Here is a 13,976-nt window from a genome sequence, read left to right on the forward strand (position 1 = left end):
TGAGGTTGGCAATGTGTGGTCCTCTCCTGGTCTTAGGTGGCTGTACACTTCTCCTGGACTAGGACACTGTAGATATGTGAGGTATCAAGAGTGTCATCCTCCCCTGTTCTGGGTGATTGTAGTTATGTGCGGTTGGAACAGTGTCATCCTCATTTAGTCTGGGTACCTGTAGTTATGTGAGGTTAGCACAGTGTGGTCCTCTCTTGGTCTGGGTTACTGTAGATGTGTGGTTGGCACAGCGTGGTCCTCTCCTGGTCTGGATGACTGTAGATATGTGAGGTTGGCACAGTGTGGTCCTCTCTTGGTCTGGGAGACTGTAGATATGTGAGGTTGGCACAGTGTGGTCCTCTCTTGGTCTGGGAGTCTGTAGTTATGTGAGGTTAGCACAGCGTGGTCCTCTCCTGGTCTGGGAGTCTGTAGATATGTGAGGTTGGCACAGTGCGGTCCTCTCTTGGTCTGGGAGACTGTAGTTATGTGAGGTTGTTACAGTGTAGTCCTCTCTTGGTCTGGGTGGCTATAGATATGTGAGGTTCGCACAGTGTGGTCCTCTCTTGGTCTGGGTTACTGTAGATATGTGAGGTTGTCACAGTGTGGTCCTCTTCTGGTCTTGGTGTCTGCAGATATGGGAGGTTATTACAGTGTGGACCTTTCTTGGTCTGGGAGACTGTAGTTATGTGAGGTTATTACAGTGTAGTCCTCTCTTGGTCTGGGTGGCTATAGATGTGTGAGGTTGGCATTGGCACAGTGTGGTCCTATTTTGGTCTGAGTGACTCTAGATATGTGAGGTTGGCACAGTGTGGTCCTCTCATGGTCTGGGTGACTGTAGGTATGTGAGGTTGGCACAGCGTCGTCCTCTCCTCGTCTGGGTGTCTGTAGATATGTGAGGTTGGCACTGTGTGGTCCTCTCCTGGTCTGGGTGACTGTAGTTATGTGAGGTTGGCACAGTGTGGTCCTCTTCTGGTCTAGGTGACTGTAGTTATGTGAGGTTGGCACAGTGTGGTCCTCTCCTGGTCTGGGTGACTGTAGTTATGTGAGGTTGGCACAGTGTGGTCCTCTCCTGGTTCTGGCTGACTGTAGATTTGTGTGGTTGGCTCAGCGTGGTCCTCTCTTGGTCTCGGTGACTGTAGATACGTGTGGTTGGCTCAGCGTGGTCCTCTCCTGGTCTGGGTGACTGTAGATATGTGTGGTTGGCTCAGTGTGATCCTCTCCTGGTCTGGCTGACTGTAGTTTTGTGAGGTTAGCACAGTGTGGTCCTCTTAGTCTGGCTGACTGTAGTTATGTGAGGTTAGCACAGTGTGGTCCTCTTTTGGTCTGGGTGACTGTAGTTATGTGAGATTAGCACAGTGTGGTCCTCTCCTGGTCTGGGTGACTGTAGTTATGTGAGGTTAGCACAGTGTGGTCCTCTCCTGGTCTGGCTGACTGTAGTTATGTGAGATAAGCACAGTGTGGTCCTCTCCTGGTCTGGGTGTCTGTAGATATGTGAGGTTGGCACAGTGTGGTCCTCTTTTGATCTGGCTGACTGTACTTATGTGAGATAAGCACAGTGTGGTCCTCTTCTGGTCTGGGTGTCTGTAGATATGTGAGGTTGGCACAGTGTGGTCCTCTTTTGGTCTGGCTGACTGTAGTTATGTGAGATAAGCACAGTGTGGTCCTCTCCTGGTCTGGGTGTCTGTAGATATGTGAGGTTGGCACAGTGTGGTCCTCTTTTGGTCTGGCTGACTGTAGTTATGTGAGATAAGCACAGTGTGGTCCTCTCCTGGTCTGGCTGACTAGTTATGTGAGATAAGCACAGTGTGGTCCTCTCCTGGTCTGGGTGTCTGTAGATATGTGAGGTTGGCACAGTGTGGTCCTCTTCCTCTTTTGGTCTGGCTGACTGTAGTTATGTGAGGTTAGCACAGTGTGGTCCTCTCCTGTTCTGGCTGACTGTAGTTATGTGAGGTTGGCACAGTGAGATCCTCTCCTCGTCTGGGTGTCTGTAGATATGTGAGGTTGGCACAGTGTGGTCCTCTCCTGGTCTGGCTGACTTTAGTTATGTGAGGTTGGCACAGTGTGGTCCTCTCCTCATCTGGGTGTCTGTAGATATGTGAGGTTGGCACAGTGTGGTCCTCTTTTGGTCTGGCTGACTGTAGTTATGTGAGGTTAGCACAGTGTGGTCCTCTCCTCCTCTGGGTGTCTGTAGATATGTGAGGTTGGCTCATTGTGGTCCTCTCCTGGCCTGGCTGACTGTAGTTATGTGAGGTTGGCACAGTGTGGTCCTCCTTTGGTCTGGTTGACTGTAGTTATGTGAGGTTGGCACAGTGTGGTCCTCTCCTCATCTGGGTGTCTGTAGATATGTGAGGTTGGCACAGTGTGGTCCTCCTTTGGTCTGGTTGACTGTAGTTATGTGAGGTTGGCACAGTGTGGTCCTCTCCTCATCTGGGTGTCTGTAGATATGTGAGGTTGGCACAGTGTGGTCCTCTTTTGCTCTGGGTGTCTGTAGTTATGTGAGGTTGGCACAGCGTGGTCCTCTCTTGGTCTGGGTGTCTGCATATATGTGAGGTTGGCACAGTGTGGTCCTCTCCTCCTCTGAATGGCTATAGATGTATGAGGTTGGCACAGTGTGGTCCTCTCCTGGTCTGGGTGTCTGTAGATATGTGAGGTTGGCACAGTGTGGTCCTCTTTTGCTCTGGGTGACTGTAGTTATGTGAGGTTGGCACAGTGTGGTCCTCTCTTGGTCTGGGTGTCTGTAGATATGTGAGGTTGGCACAGTGTGGTCCTCTCCTGGTCTGGATGGCTATAGATGTATGAGGTTGGCACAGTGTGGTCCTCTTTTGGTCTGGCTGACTGTAGTTATGTGAGGTTGGCACAGTGTGGTCCTCTCCTGGTCTGGGTGTCTGTAGATATGTGAGGTTGGCACAGTGTGGTCCTCTCCTCGTCTGGGTGTCTGTGTATATGTGAGGTTGGCACTGTGTGGTCCTCTCCTGGTCTGGGTGTCTGTAGATATGTGAGGTTGGCACAGTGTGGTCCTCTTTTGCTCTGGGTGTCTGTAGTTATGTGAGGTTGGCACAGCGTGGTCCTCTCTTGGACTGGGTGTCTGTATATATGTGAGGTTGGCACAGTGTGGTCCTCTCCTCCTCTGAATGGCTATAGATGTATGAGGTTGGCACAGTGTGGTCCTCTCCTGGTCTGGGTGTCTGTAGATATGTGAATTTGGCACAGTGTGGTCCTCTTTTGCTCTGTGTGACTGTAGTTATGTGAGGTTGGCACAGTGTGGTCCTCTCTTGGTCTGGCTGACTGTAGTTATGTGAGGTTGGCACAGTGTGGTCCTCTCTTGGTCTGGGTGTCTGTAGATATGTGAGGTTGCCACAGTGTGGTCCTCTCCTGGTCTGGATGGCTATAGATGTATGAGGTTGGCACAGTGTGGTCCTCTTTTGGTCTGGCTGACTGTAGTTATGTGAGGTTGGCACAGTGTGGTCCTCTCCTGGTCTGGGTGTCTGTAGATATGTGAGGTTGGCACAGTGTGGTCCTCTCCTCGTCTGGGTGTCTGTGTATATGTGAGGTTGGCACAGTGTGGTCCTCTTTTGCTCTGGGTGACTGTAGATATGTGAGGTTGGCACAGTGTGGTCCTCTCCTGGTCTGGGTGTCTGTAGATATGTGAGGTTGGCACAGTGTGGTCCTCTCCTCGTCTGGGTGTCTGTGTATATGTGAGGTTGGCACAGTGTGGTCCTCTTTTGCTCTGGGTGACTGTAGATATGTGAGGTTGGCACAGTGTGGTCCTCTCCTGGTCTGGGAGACTGTAGATATGTGAGGTTGGCACAGTGTGGTCCTCTTTTGCTCTGGGTGTCTGTGTATATGTGAGGTTGCCACAGTGTGGTCCTCTCTTGGTCTGGGTGTCTGTAGATATGTGAGGTTAGCACAGTGTGGTCCTCTCCTCCTCTGGATGGCTATAGATGTATGAGGTTGGCACAGTGTGGTCCTCTCCTGGTCTGGGAGACTGTAGATATGTGAGGTTGGCACAGTGTGGTCCTCTCCTGGTCTGGGAGACTGTAGATATGTGAGGTTGGCACAGTGTGGTCCTCTTTTGCTCTGGGTGTCTGTGTATATGTGAGGTTGGCACAGTGTGGTCCTCTCTTGGTCTGGGTGTCTGTAGATATGTGAGGTTGGCACAGTGTGGTCCTCTCCTGGTCTGGGTGACTGTAGTTATGTGAGATAAGCACAGTGTGGTCCTCTCCTGGTCTGGCTGACTAGTTATGTGAGATAAGCACAGTGTGGTCCTCTCCTGGTCTGGGTGTCTGTAGATATGTGAGGTTGGCACAGTGTGGTCCTCTTCCTCTTTTGGTCTGGCTGACTGTAGTTATGTGAGGTTAGCACAGTGTGGTCCTCTCCTGTTCTGGCTGACTGTAGTTATGTGAGGTTGGCACAGTGAGATCCTCTCCTTGTCTGGGTGTCTGTAGATATGTGAGGTTGGCACAGTGTGGTCCTCTCCTGGTCTGGCTGACTTTAGTTATGTGAGGTTGGCACAGTGTGGTCCTCTCCTCATCTGGGTGTCTGTAGATATGTGAGGTTGGCACAGTGTGGTCCTCTTTTGGTCTGGCTGACTGCAGTTATGTGAGGTTAACACAGTGTGGTCCTCTCCTCCTCTGGGTGTCTGTAGATATGTGAGGTTGGCACATTGTGGTCCTCTCCTGGCCTGGCTGACTGTAGTTATGTGAGGTTGGCACAGTGTGGTCCTCCTTTGGTCTGGTTGACTGTAGTTATGTGAGGTTGGCACAGTGTGGTCCTCTCCTCATCTGGGTGTCTGTAGATATGTGAGGTTGGCACAGTGTGGTCCTCCTTTGGTCTGGTTGACTGTAGTTATGTGAGGTTGGCACAGTGTGGTCCTCTCCTCATCTGGGTGTCTGTAGATATGTGAGGTTGGCACAGTGTGGTCCTCTTGCTCTGGGTGTCTGTAGTTATGTGAGGTTGGCACAGCGTGGTCCTCTCTTGGTCTGGGTGTCTGCATATATGTGAGGTTGGCACAGTGTGGTCCTCTCCTCCTCTGAATGGCTATAGATGTATGAGGTTGGCACAGTGTGGTCCTCTCCTGGTCTGGGTGTCTGTAGATATGTGAGGTTGGCACAGTGTGGTCCTCTTTTGCTCTGGGTGACTGTAGTTATGTGAGGTTGGCACAGTGTGGTCCTCTCTTGGTCTGGGTGTCTGTAGATATGTGAGGTTGGCACAGTGTGGTCCTCTCCTGGTCTGGATGGCTATAGATGTATGAGGTTGGCACAGTGTGGTCCTCTTTTGGTCTGGCTGACTGTAGTTATGTGAGGTTGGCACAGTGTGGTCCTCTCCTGGTCTGGGTGTCTGTAGATATGTGAGGTTGGCACAGTGTGGTCCTCTTTTGCTCTGGGTGTCTGTAGTTATGTGAGGTTGGCACAGCGTGGTCCTCTCTTGGACTGGGTGTCTGTATATATGTGAGGTTGGCACAGTGTGGTCCTCTCCTCTGAATGGCTATAGATGTATGAGGTTGGCACAGTGTGGTCCTCTCCTGGTCTGGGTGTCTGTAGATATGTGAAGTTGGCACAGTGTGGTCCTCTTTTGCTCTGTGTGACTGTAGTTATGTGAGGTTGGCACAGTGTGGTCCTCTCCTGGTCTGGGTGTCTGTAGATATGTGAGGTTGGCACAGTGTGGTCCTCTCCTGGTCTCGGTGGCTGTAGATATGTGAGGTTGGCACAGTGTGGTCCTCTCCTTGTCTGGGTGTCTGTGTATATGTGAGGTTGGCACAGTGTGGTCCTCTTTTGGTCTGGCTGACTGTAGTTATGTGAGGTTGGCACAGTGTGGTCCTCTCTTGGTCTGGGTGTCTGTAGATATGTGAGGTTGCCACAGTGTGGTCCTCTCCTGGTCTGGATGGCTATGGATGTATGAGGTTGGCACAGTGTGGTCCTCTTTTGGTCTGGCTGACTGTAGTTATGTGAGGTTGGCACAGTGTGGTCCTCTCCTGGTCTGGGTGTCTGTAGATATGTGAGGTTGGCACAGTGTGGTCCTCTCCTCGTCTGGGTGTCTGTGTATATGTGAGGTTGGCACAGTGTGGTCCTCTTTTGCTCTGGGTGACTGTAGATATGTGAGGTTGGCACAGTGTGGTCCTCTCCTGGTCTGGGTGTCTGTAGATATGTGAGGTTGGCACAGTGTGGTCCTCTCCTGGTCTGGGTGTCTGTGTATATGTGAGGTTGGCACAGTGTGGTCCTCTTTTGCTCTGGGTGACTGTAGATATGTGAGGTTGGCACAGTGTGGTCCTCTCCTGGTCTGGGAGACTGTAGATATGTGAGGTTGGCACAGTGTGGTCCTCTTTTGCTCTGGGTGTCTGTGTATATGTGAGGTTGCCACAGTGTGGTCCTCTCTTGGTCTGGGTGTCTGTAAATATGTGAGGTTAGCACAGTGTGGTCCTCTCCTCCTCTGGATGGCTATAGATGTATGAGGTTGGCACAGTGTGGTCCTCTCCTGGTCTGGGAGACTGTAGATATGTGAGGTTGGCACAGTGTGGTCCTCTCCTGGTCTGGGAGACTGTAGATATGTGAGGTTGGCACAGTGTGGTCCTCTTTTGCTCTGGGTGACTGTAGTTATGTGAGGTTGGCACAGTGTGGTCCTCTCTTGGTCTGGGTGTCTGTAGATATGTGAGGTTGGCACAGTGTGGTCCTCTCCTGGTCTGGATGGCTATAGATGTATGAGGTTGGCACAGTGTGGTCCTCTTTTGGTCTGGCTGACTGTAGTTATGTGAGGTTGGCACAGTGTGGTCCTCTCCTGGTCTGGGTGTCTGTAGATATGTGAGGTTGGCACAGTGTGGTCCTCTTTTGCTCTGGGTGTCTGTAGTTATGTGAGGTTGGCACAGCGTGGTCCTCTCTTGGACTGGGTGTCTGTATATATGTGAGGTTGGCACAGTGTGGTCCTCTCCTCTGAATGGCTATAGATGTATGAGGTTGGCACAGTGTGGTCCTCTCCTGGTCTGGGTGTCTGTAGATATGTGAAGTTGGCACAGTGTGGTCCTCTTTTGCTCTGTGTGACTGTAGTTATGTGAGGTTGGCACAGTGTGGTCCTCTCCTGGTCTGGGTGTCTGTAGATATGTGAGGTTGGCACAGTGTGGTCCTCTCCTGGTCTCGGTGGCTGTAGATATGTGAGGTTGGCACAGTGTGGTCCTCTCCTTGTCTGGGTGTCTGTGTATATGTGAGGTTGGCACAGTGTGGTCCTCTTTTGGTCTGGCTGACTGTAGTTATGTGAGGTTGGCACAGTGTGGTCCTCTCTTGGTCTGGGTGTCTGTAGATATGTGAGGTTGCCACAGTGTGGTCCTCTCCTGGTCTGGATGGCTATGGCTGTATGAGGTTGGCACAGTGTGGTCCTCTTTTGGTCTGGCTGACTGTAGTTATGTGAGGTTGGCACAGTGTGGTCCTCTCCTGGTCTGGGTGTCTGTAGATATGTGAGGTTGGCACAGTGTGGTCCTCTCCTCGTCTGGGTGTCTGTGTATATGTGAGGTTGGCACAGTGTGGTCCTCTTTTGCTCTGGGTGACTGTAGATATGTGAGGTTGGCACAGTGTGGTCCTCTCCTGGTCTGGGTGTCTGTAGATATGTGAGGTTGGCACAGTGTGGTCCTCTCCTGGTCTGGGTGTCTGTGTATATGTGAGGTTGGCACAGTGTGGTCCTCTTTTGCTCTGGGTGACTGTAGATATGTGAGGTTGGCACAGTGTGGTCCTCTCCTGGTCTGGGAGACTGTAGATATGTGAGGTTGGCACAGTGTGGTCCTCTTTTGCTCTGGGTGTCTGTGTATATGTGAGGTTGCCACACTGTGGTCCTCTCTTGGTCTGGGTGTCTGTAAATATGTGAGGTTAGCACAGTGTGGTCCTCTCCTCCTCTGGATGGCTATAGATGTATGAGGTTGGCACAGTGTGGTCCTCTCCTGGTCTGGGAGACTGTAGATATGTGAGGTTGGCACAGTGTGGTCCTCTCCTGGTCTGGGAGACTGTAGATATGTGAGGTTGGCACAGTGTGGTCCTCTTTTGCTCTGGGTGTCTGTGTATATGTGAGGTTGGCACAGTGTGGTCCTCTCTTGGTCTGGGTGTCTGTAGATATGTGAGGTTGGCACAGTGTGGTCCTCTCCTGGTCTGGGTGTCTGTGTATATGTGAGGTTGGCACAGTGTGGTCCTCTCCTGGTCTGGGTGTCTGTAGATATGTGAGGTTGGCACAGTGTGGTCCTCTCCTCGTCTGGGTGTCTGTGTATATGTGAGGTTGGCAGAGTGTGGTCCTCTTTTACTCTGGGTGACTGTAGATATGTGAGGTTGGCACAGTGTGGTCCTCTCCTGGTCTGGGTGACTGTAGGTATGTGAGGTTGGCACAGTGTGGTCCTCTCCTGGTCTGGATGGCTACAGATGTATGAGGTTGGCACAGCGTGGTCCTCTCCTCCTCTGGATGGCTATAGATGTATGAGGTTAGCACAGTGTGGTCCTCTCCTGGTCTGGGTGACTGTAGGTATGTGAGGTTGGCACAGTGTGGTCCTCTCCTCCTCTGGATGGCTATAGATGTATGAGGTTGGCACAGTGTGGTCCTCTCCTGGTCTGGGTGACTGTAGGTATGTGAGGTTGGCACAGTGTGGTCCTCTCCTGGTCTGGATGGCTATAGATGTATGAGGTTGGCACAGCGTGGTCCTCTCTTGGTCTGGATGGCTATAGATGTATGAGGTTGGCACAGTGTGGTCCTCTCTTCCTCTGGATGGCAGGACGGGCTCCTCCCCTGGCAGTTTCTTCTCTTCTCTCTCTGCGGCTGTGTTGAGTGGAGTCAGACATCTCCTTGCTGCAGCTGAGACACTTCCACACCCAATGCCCTCCCCGCTGCTTCCCTCTCGAGGCCGCTGTAGCCCCGAGGAGCATCGTCTCATCCCCTTCAGGAAACACGTTGTCAGGGAGGAGCGATGGTACAGGTAGGATGTGCAGGAATGGTCCTTAGGGGTCACATCTTTATATACACAGTCACTGTGCCGTGTTCCGAGCCCGCATCCTCCACCACTTGTTGTGAGTGGATGCAGGGACTGATGCCTGATGTGTTCTGGTCCTGTGCCGTGACAGGAAATATTCACCTTTCTGAGTCCTGATGAATCGACTTTAGGGTTACATTTGAGTTATGTAACGTCAGCTCTGCTACATCTCCCTTTCTAGCTCTGCTGCATCTTAGGAACTCTTCACTGTGCTGCAGAAAGTGAATGTTTTGTTACCTCTGACCACATTAGCTCTGCTGCCTGTACATGATATGCTCATTTCTTCCACAACCCACTAACTCTTCGGCTCTGCTGCATCTGTGCAACCCCATCACTTGTTATGTAAGTGCCCCCCCCTTGTGCGACCCCGCAGAGCAAGAGCTGTGTGCGCGAGTGTTCATACATTAATAATGGTAACCTAATTCCCACACACCATCCCCCGGCCGCTGGGTAATGCTCCCTGTGCCACACACTCGCTCCTCTCTGTCCTGGCAGAGCCAACGCTGCTGTTAGACCCCCGAGCACCTCCGTCTGGGGGGCATTTATTATACATGTGGAGTTGTACGGGGATGGGGCAATGTAGTCAGGTTGCCCTATTCCCCTGGGCCAGTGGGTAATGTGGAACCGACGCGCGTCCGTCCACGGAGCGGGTTACTTATGTAGTCGCATCCCATTTCCCAAGAAACAGGAGGCTCAGGCTGAACACTGCATGGGCGAGAGTGATAGAACAGAAAGCAGTGACCCCTGACTGCGTCCATGTCTGGGGCCTCTCAGCACTTTTCATCCATTGATGGTGCAGCAGTTATTGGGGGACTCAGTATTGTGGCTGATGGGGGCCCCCGGTGCAGGCTCAGCGTCGGGGCCCATTCTACACTCCTGCATCCTATATATCTTTTATTGGGGGTCCACGCTCCCCTCCTGTGCCATCTTTATTCTGGTCTCTGACCCTCTATTCCGGTCCTTTTTTTCCCCCTCTGTTGCTGGTTATTGTTGTTCTTCTCCCCTCATCTTACCTTTCGGTCTTATATTTGGTGATGCTGTCTGTATGTGTTTTATAAATGTGCCACTACTCCTGGCACAGCACAGATAAAATAAGTCCTTCCTGGCACAGTACAGATTAGATAACAGTGCAGTTCTTCCTGGCACAGCTCAGATTAGTTGCTGGTGCAGTTCTTCCTGGTATAGTACAGGTTAGTTACAGGTGCAGTTCTTCCTGGTATAGTACAGGTCTGTTACTGGTGCAGTTCTTCCTGGTATGGTACAGGTCAGTTACTGGTGCAGTTCTTCCTGGTATGGTACAGGTCAGTTACTGGTGCAGTTCTTCCTGGTATGGTACAGGTCAGTTGCTGGTGCTGTTCTTCCTGGTATGGTACAGGTCAGTTACTGGTGTAGTTCTTCCTGTTATGGTACAGGTCAGTTACTGGTGCAGTTCTTCCTGGTATGGTACAGGTCAGTTGCTGGTGCGGTTCTTCCTGGCATGGTACAGGTCAGTTACTGGTGTAGTTCTTCCTGGCATGGTACAGGTCAGTTACTGGTGCAGTTCTTCCTGGTATAGTAGAGGTCAGTTACTGGTGCGGTTCTTCCTGGTATGGTACAGGTCAGTTACTGGTGCGGTTCTTCCTGTTATGGTACAGGTCAGTTACTGGTGCGGTTCTTCCTGGTATGGTACAGGTCAGTTGCTGGTGCGGTTCTTCCTGGTATGGTACAGGTCAGTTACTGGTGTAGTTCTTCCTGTTATGGTACAGGTCAGTTACTGGTGCAGTTCTTCCTGGTATGGTACAGGTCAGTTACTGGTGCGGTTCTTCCTGGTATGGTACAGGTCAGTTACTGGTGCGGTTCTTCCTGTTATGGTACAGGTCAGTTACAGGTGCGGTTCTTCCTGGTATGGTACAGGTCAGTTACTGATGCAGTTCTTCCTGGTATAGTAGAGGTCTGTTACTGGTGCAGTTCTTCCTGGTATGGTACAGGTCAGTTACTGGTGCAGTTCTACCTGGTATGGTACAGGTCAGTTACTGGTGTAGTTCTTCCTGGTATGGTACAGGTCAGTTACTGGCGCGGTTCTTCCTGGTATGGTACAGGTCAGTTACTGGTGCGGTTCTTCCTGGTATGGTACATGTCAGTTACTGGTGCGGTTCTTTCTGGTATGGTACAGGTCAGTACTAATGCAGTTCTTCCTGGTATAGTAGAGGTCAGTTACTAGTGCAGTTCTTCCTGTTTTAGCACAAATCAGTTACTGGTGCAGTTTTTCCTGGTATGGTACAAGTCAGTTGCTTGTGCGGTTCTTTCTGGTATGGTACAGGTCAGTTACTGGTGCCTGTTTTTCCTGGTATGGTACAGGTCAGTTACTGGTGCAGTTCTTCCTGGTATAGTAGAAGTCAGTTACTGGTGCAGTTCTTCCTGGTATAGTAGAGGTCAGTTACTGGTGTGTTGTGAGTTCATTTTCCCCTTCACCATTGAGGTCTGATGAACTCCAACTTCTGGTGAAGGAAGGTAGTGAGGCTGATTACAAAGCACCTGAGCAGAATGATGATGACTGGGTGACTGGGATTGCTGACTGGATATAAGGCAGCCGACGCCCTTCTGCCTTGCGGGTGATTACTCTGAGGGATTCTTGGAGACCAGTCTGATTCCTGCTCCTCAAAAGCTAAGTTTTCTGCTCTACTTTTTGCATTTGTGTTTTGGTTTTGTTTTGTCTTGTTTTTCTGGATTTCTGCCTTTCCCTGCTGGGTGAGCTGAATTCCTTTTTGCTCTGTCTTCAGATATAACCAGAGCACTGATATAGTCTTTTTGAAGCCTAGCGTCTTCAGGGCTTTTTTCCCTATCAGTCTGTTGGCTCTTGTTTTTGAGAGGGTTTTGGCGGATTGCAGACAGCAGCTTTTCTATTCTGTCCTATTTAGTTAGCTTGGGCCCCATCATTTGCTCAGCCTATCTTTCTATCTGTGTGAGTGTTTTTTCATCTTGCTTCACCGTCATTATATGTTGGGGGCTGCCTATTGCTTTGGGGTCTGCTCTGGGGCAGTTTAGATTTCCCTTTCTATCTTTAGGCTATTTAGTTTCTCCGGCTGTGATCGAGGGGTCTAGGGCTCCGTAGGAACCCCCCACGGCTACTTCTAGTTGTTGTTGTTAGGTTCAGGGGTCTGCAATCCGATAGCTGCCAACTTCTCTGGTTTTCTGGACTTAGCTAGTATTTCTGTTTTTGCCTCCTACGGTGACTCATTCATAACACTGGTTCAGTTCTTCCTGGTATAGTAGAGGTCAGTTACTGGTGCAGTTCTTCCTGGTATAGTACAGGTCAGTTACTGGGGCAGTTCTTCCTGGTATGGTACAGTTCATTTACTGGTGCAGTTCTTCCTGGTATGGTACAGGTCAGTTACTGGTGCAGTTCTTCCTGGTATGGAACAGATCAGTTACTGGTGCAGTTCTTCCTGGCATTGTACAAGTCAGTTACTGGTGCAGTTCTTCCTGGTATTGTACAGGTCAGTTACTGGTGCAGTTCTACCTGGTATGGTACAGGTCAGTTGCTGGTGCAGTTCTTCCTGATGTGGTACAGTTCATTTACTGGTGCAGTTCTTCCTGGTATGGTACAGGTCAGTTACTGGTGCAGTTCTTCCTGGTATGGTACAGGTTAGTTACTGGTGCAGTTCTTCCTGGTATGGTACAAGTCAGTTACTGGTGCAGTTCTTCCTGGTATTGTACAGGTCAGTTACTGGGGCAGTTCTTCCTGGTATGGTACAGGTCAGTTGCTGGTGCAGTTCTTCCTGGTATGGTACAGGTCAGTTACTGGTGCAGTTCTTCCTGGTATGGTACAGGTCAGTTACTGGTGCAGTTCTTCCTGGTATGGTACAGGTCAGTTACTGGTGCAATTCTTCCTGGTATGGTACAGGTCAGTTGCTGGTGCAGTTCTTCCTGTTGTGGTACAGGTCAGTTACTGGTGCAGTTCTTCCTGGTATGGTACAGGTCAGTTACTGGTGCAGTTCTTCCTGGTATGGTACAGGTCAGTTACTGGTGCAATTCTTCCTGGTATGGTACAGGTCAGTTACTGGGGCAGTTCTTCCTGGTATTGTACATGTCAGTTGCTGGTGCAGTTCTTCCTGGTGTGGTACAGGTCAGTTACTGGAGCAGTTCTACCTGGTATGGTACAGGTCAGTTACTGGTGCGGTTCTTCCTGGTATTGTACAGGTCAGTTACTGGAGCAGTTCTTCCTGGTATGGTACAGGTCAGTTACTGGAGCAGTTCTTCCTGGTATGGTACAGGTCAGTTACTGGAGCAGTTCTTCCTGGTATGGTACAGGTCAGTTACTGGAGCAGTTCTACCTGGTATGGTACAGGACAGTTACTGGTGCAGTTCTTCCTGGTGTGGTACAGGTCAGTTACTGGAGCAGTTCTTCCTGGTATGGTACAGGTCAGTTACTGGTGCAGTTCTTCCTGGTATGGTACAGGTCAGTTACTGGTGCAGTTCTTCCTGGTATGGTACAGGTCAGTTACTGGAGCAGTTCTTCCTGGTATGGTACAGGTCAGTTACTGGTGCAGTTCTTCCTGGTATGGTACAGGTCAGTTACTGGAGCAGTTCTTCCTGGTATGGTACAGGTCAGTTACTGGTGCAGTTCTTCCTGGTATGGTACAGGTCAGTTACTGGTGCAGTTCTTCCTGGTATGGTACAGGTCAGTTACTGGTGCAGTTCTTCCTGGTATGGTACAGGTCAGTTACTGGTGCAGTTCTTCCTGGTATGGTACAGGTCAGTTACTGGGGCAGTTCTTCCTGGTATTGTACAGGTCAGTTACTGGGGCAGTTCTTCCTGGTATGGTACAGGTCAGTTACTGGTGCAGTTCTTCCTGGTATGGTACAGGTCAATTACTGGAGCAGTTCTTCCTGGTATGGTACAGGTCAGTTACTGGTGCAGTTCTTCCTGGTATGGTACAGGTCAGTTACTGGTGCAGTTCTTCCTGGTATGGTACAGGTCAGTTACTGGAGCAGTTCTTCCTGGTATGGTACAGGTCAGT

General features: G+C 50.6%; 1 protein-coding gene across 3 annotated transcripts in view; it reads left to right on the plus strand.

Annotated features, from left to right (window-relative positions):
* The window catches only part of MAPRE3 (microtubule associated protein RP/EB family member 3), a 161,415-nt gene that overhangs the window by 81,337 nt on the left and 66,102 nt on the right, over nucleotides 1–13,976 (plus strand). The window contains exon 1 of one of the 3 annotated variants that reach the window (XM_073562047.1): nucleotides 8,601–8,923. The exons of the other annotated variants lie outside the window; for them this stretch is intronic. Within the exon in view, the coding sequence (XP_073418148.1) occupies nucleotides 8,676–8,923 (248 nt within the window). The 5' untranslated portion in view covers nucleotides 8,601–8,675. Of the gene's footprint in view, nucleotides 1–8,600; nucleotides 8,924–13,976 lie in introns of those variants that run through there. 3 annotated transcript variants of the gene reach the window in all.

Source organism: Dendrobates tinctorius, unplaced genomic scaffold (assembly GCF_039654945.1).
Source record: "Dendrobates tinctorius isolate UK_male_01 unplaced genomic scaffold, ASM3965494v1 ptg000332l, whole genome shotgun sequence".
In the NCBI taxonomy this organism is placed as follows: Eukaryota; Metazoa; Chordata; class Amphibia; order Anura; family Dendrobatidae; genus Dendrobates; species Dendrobates tinctorius.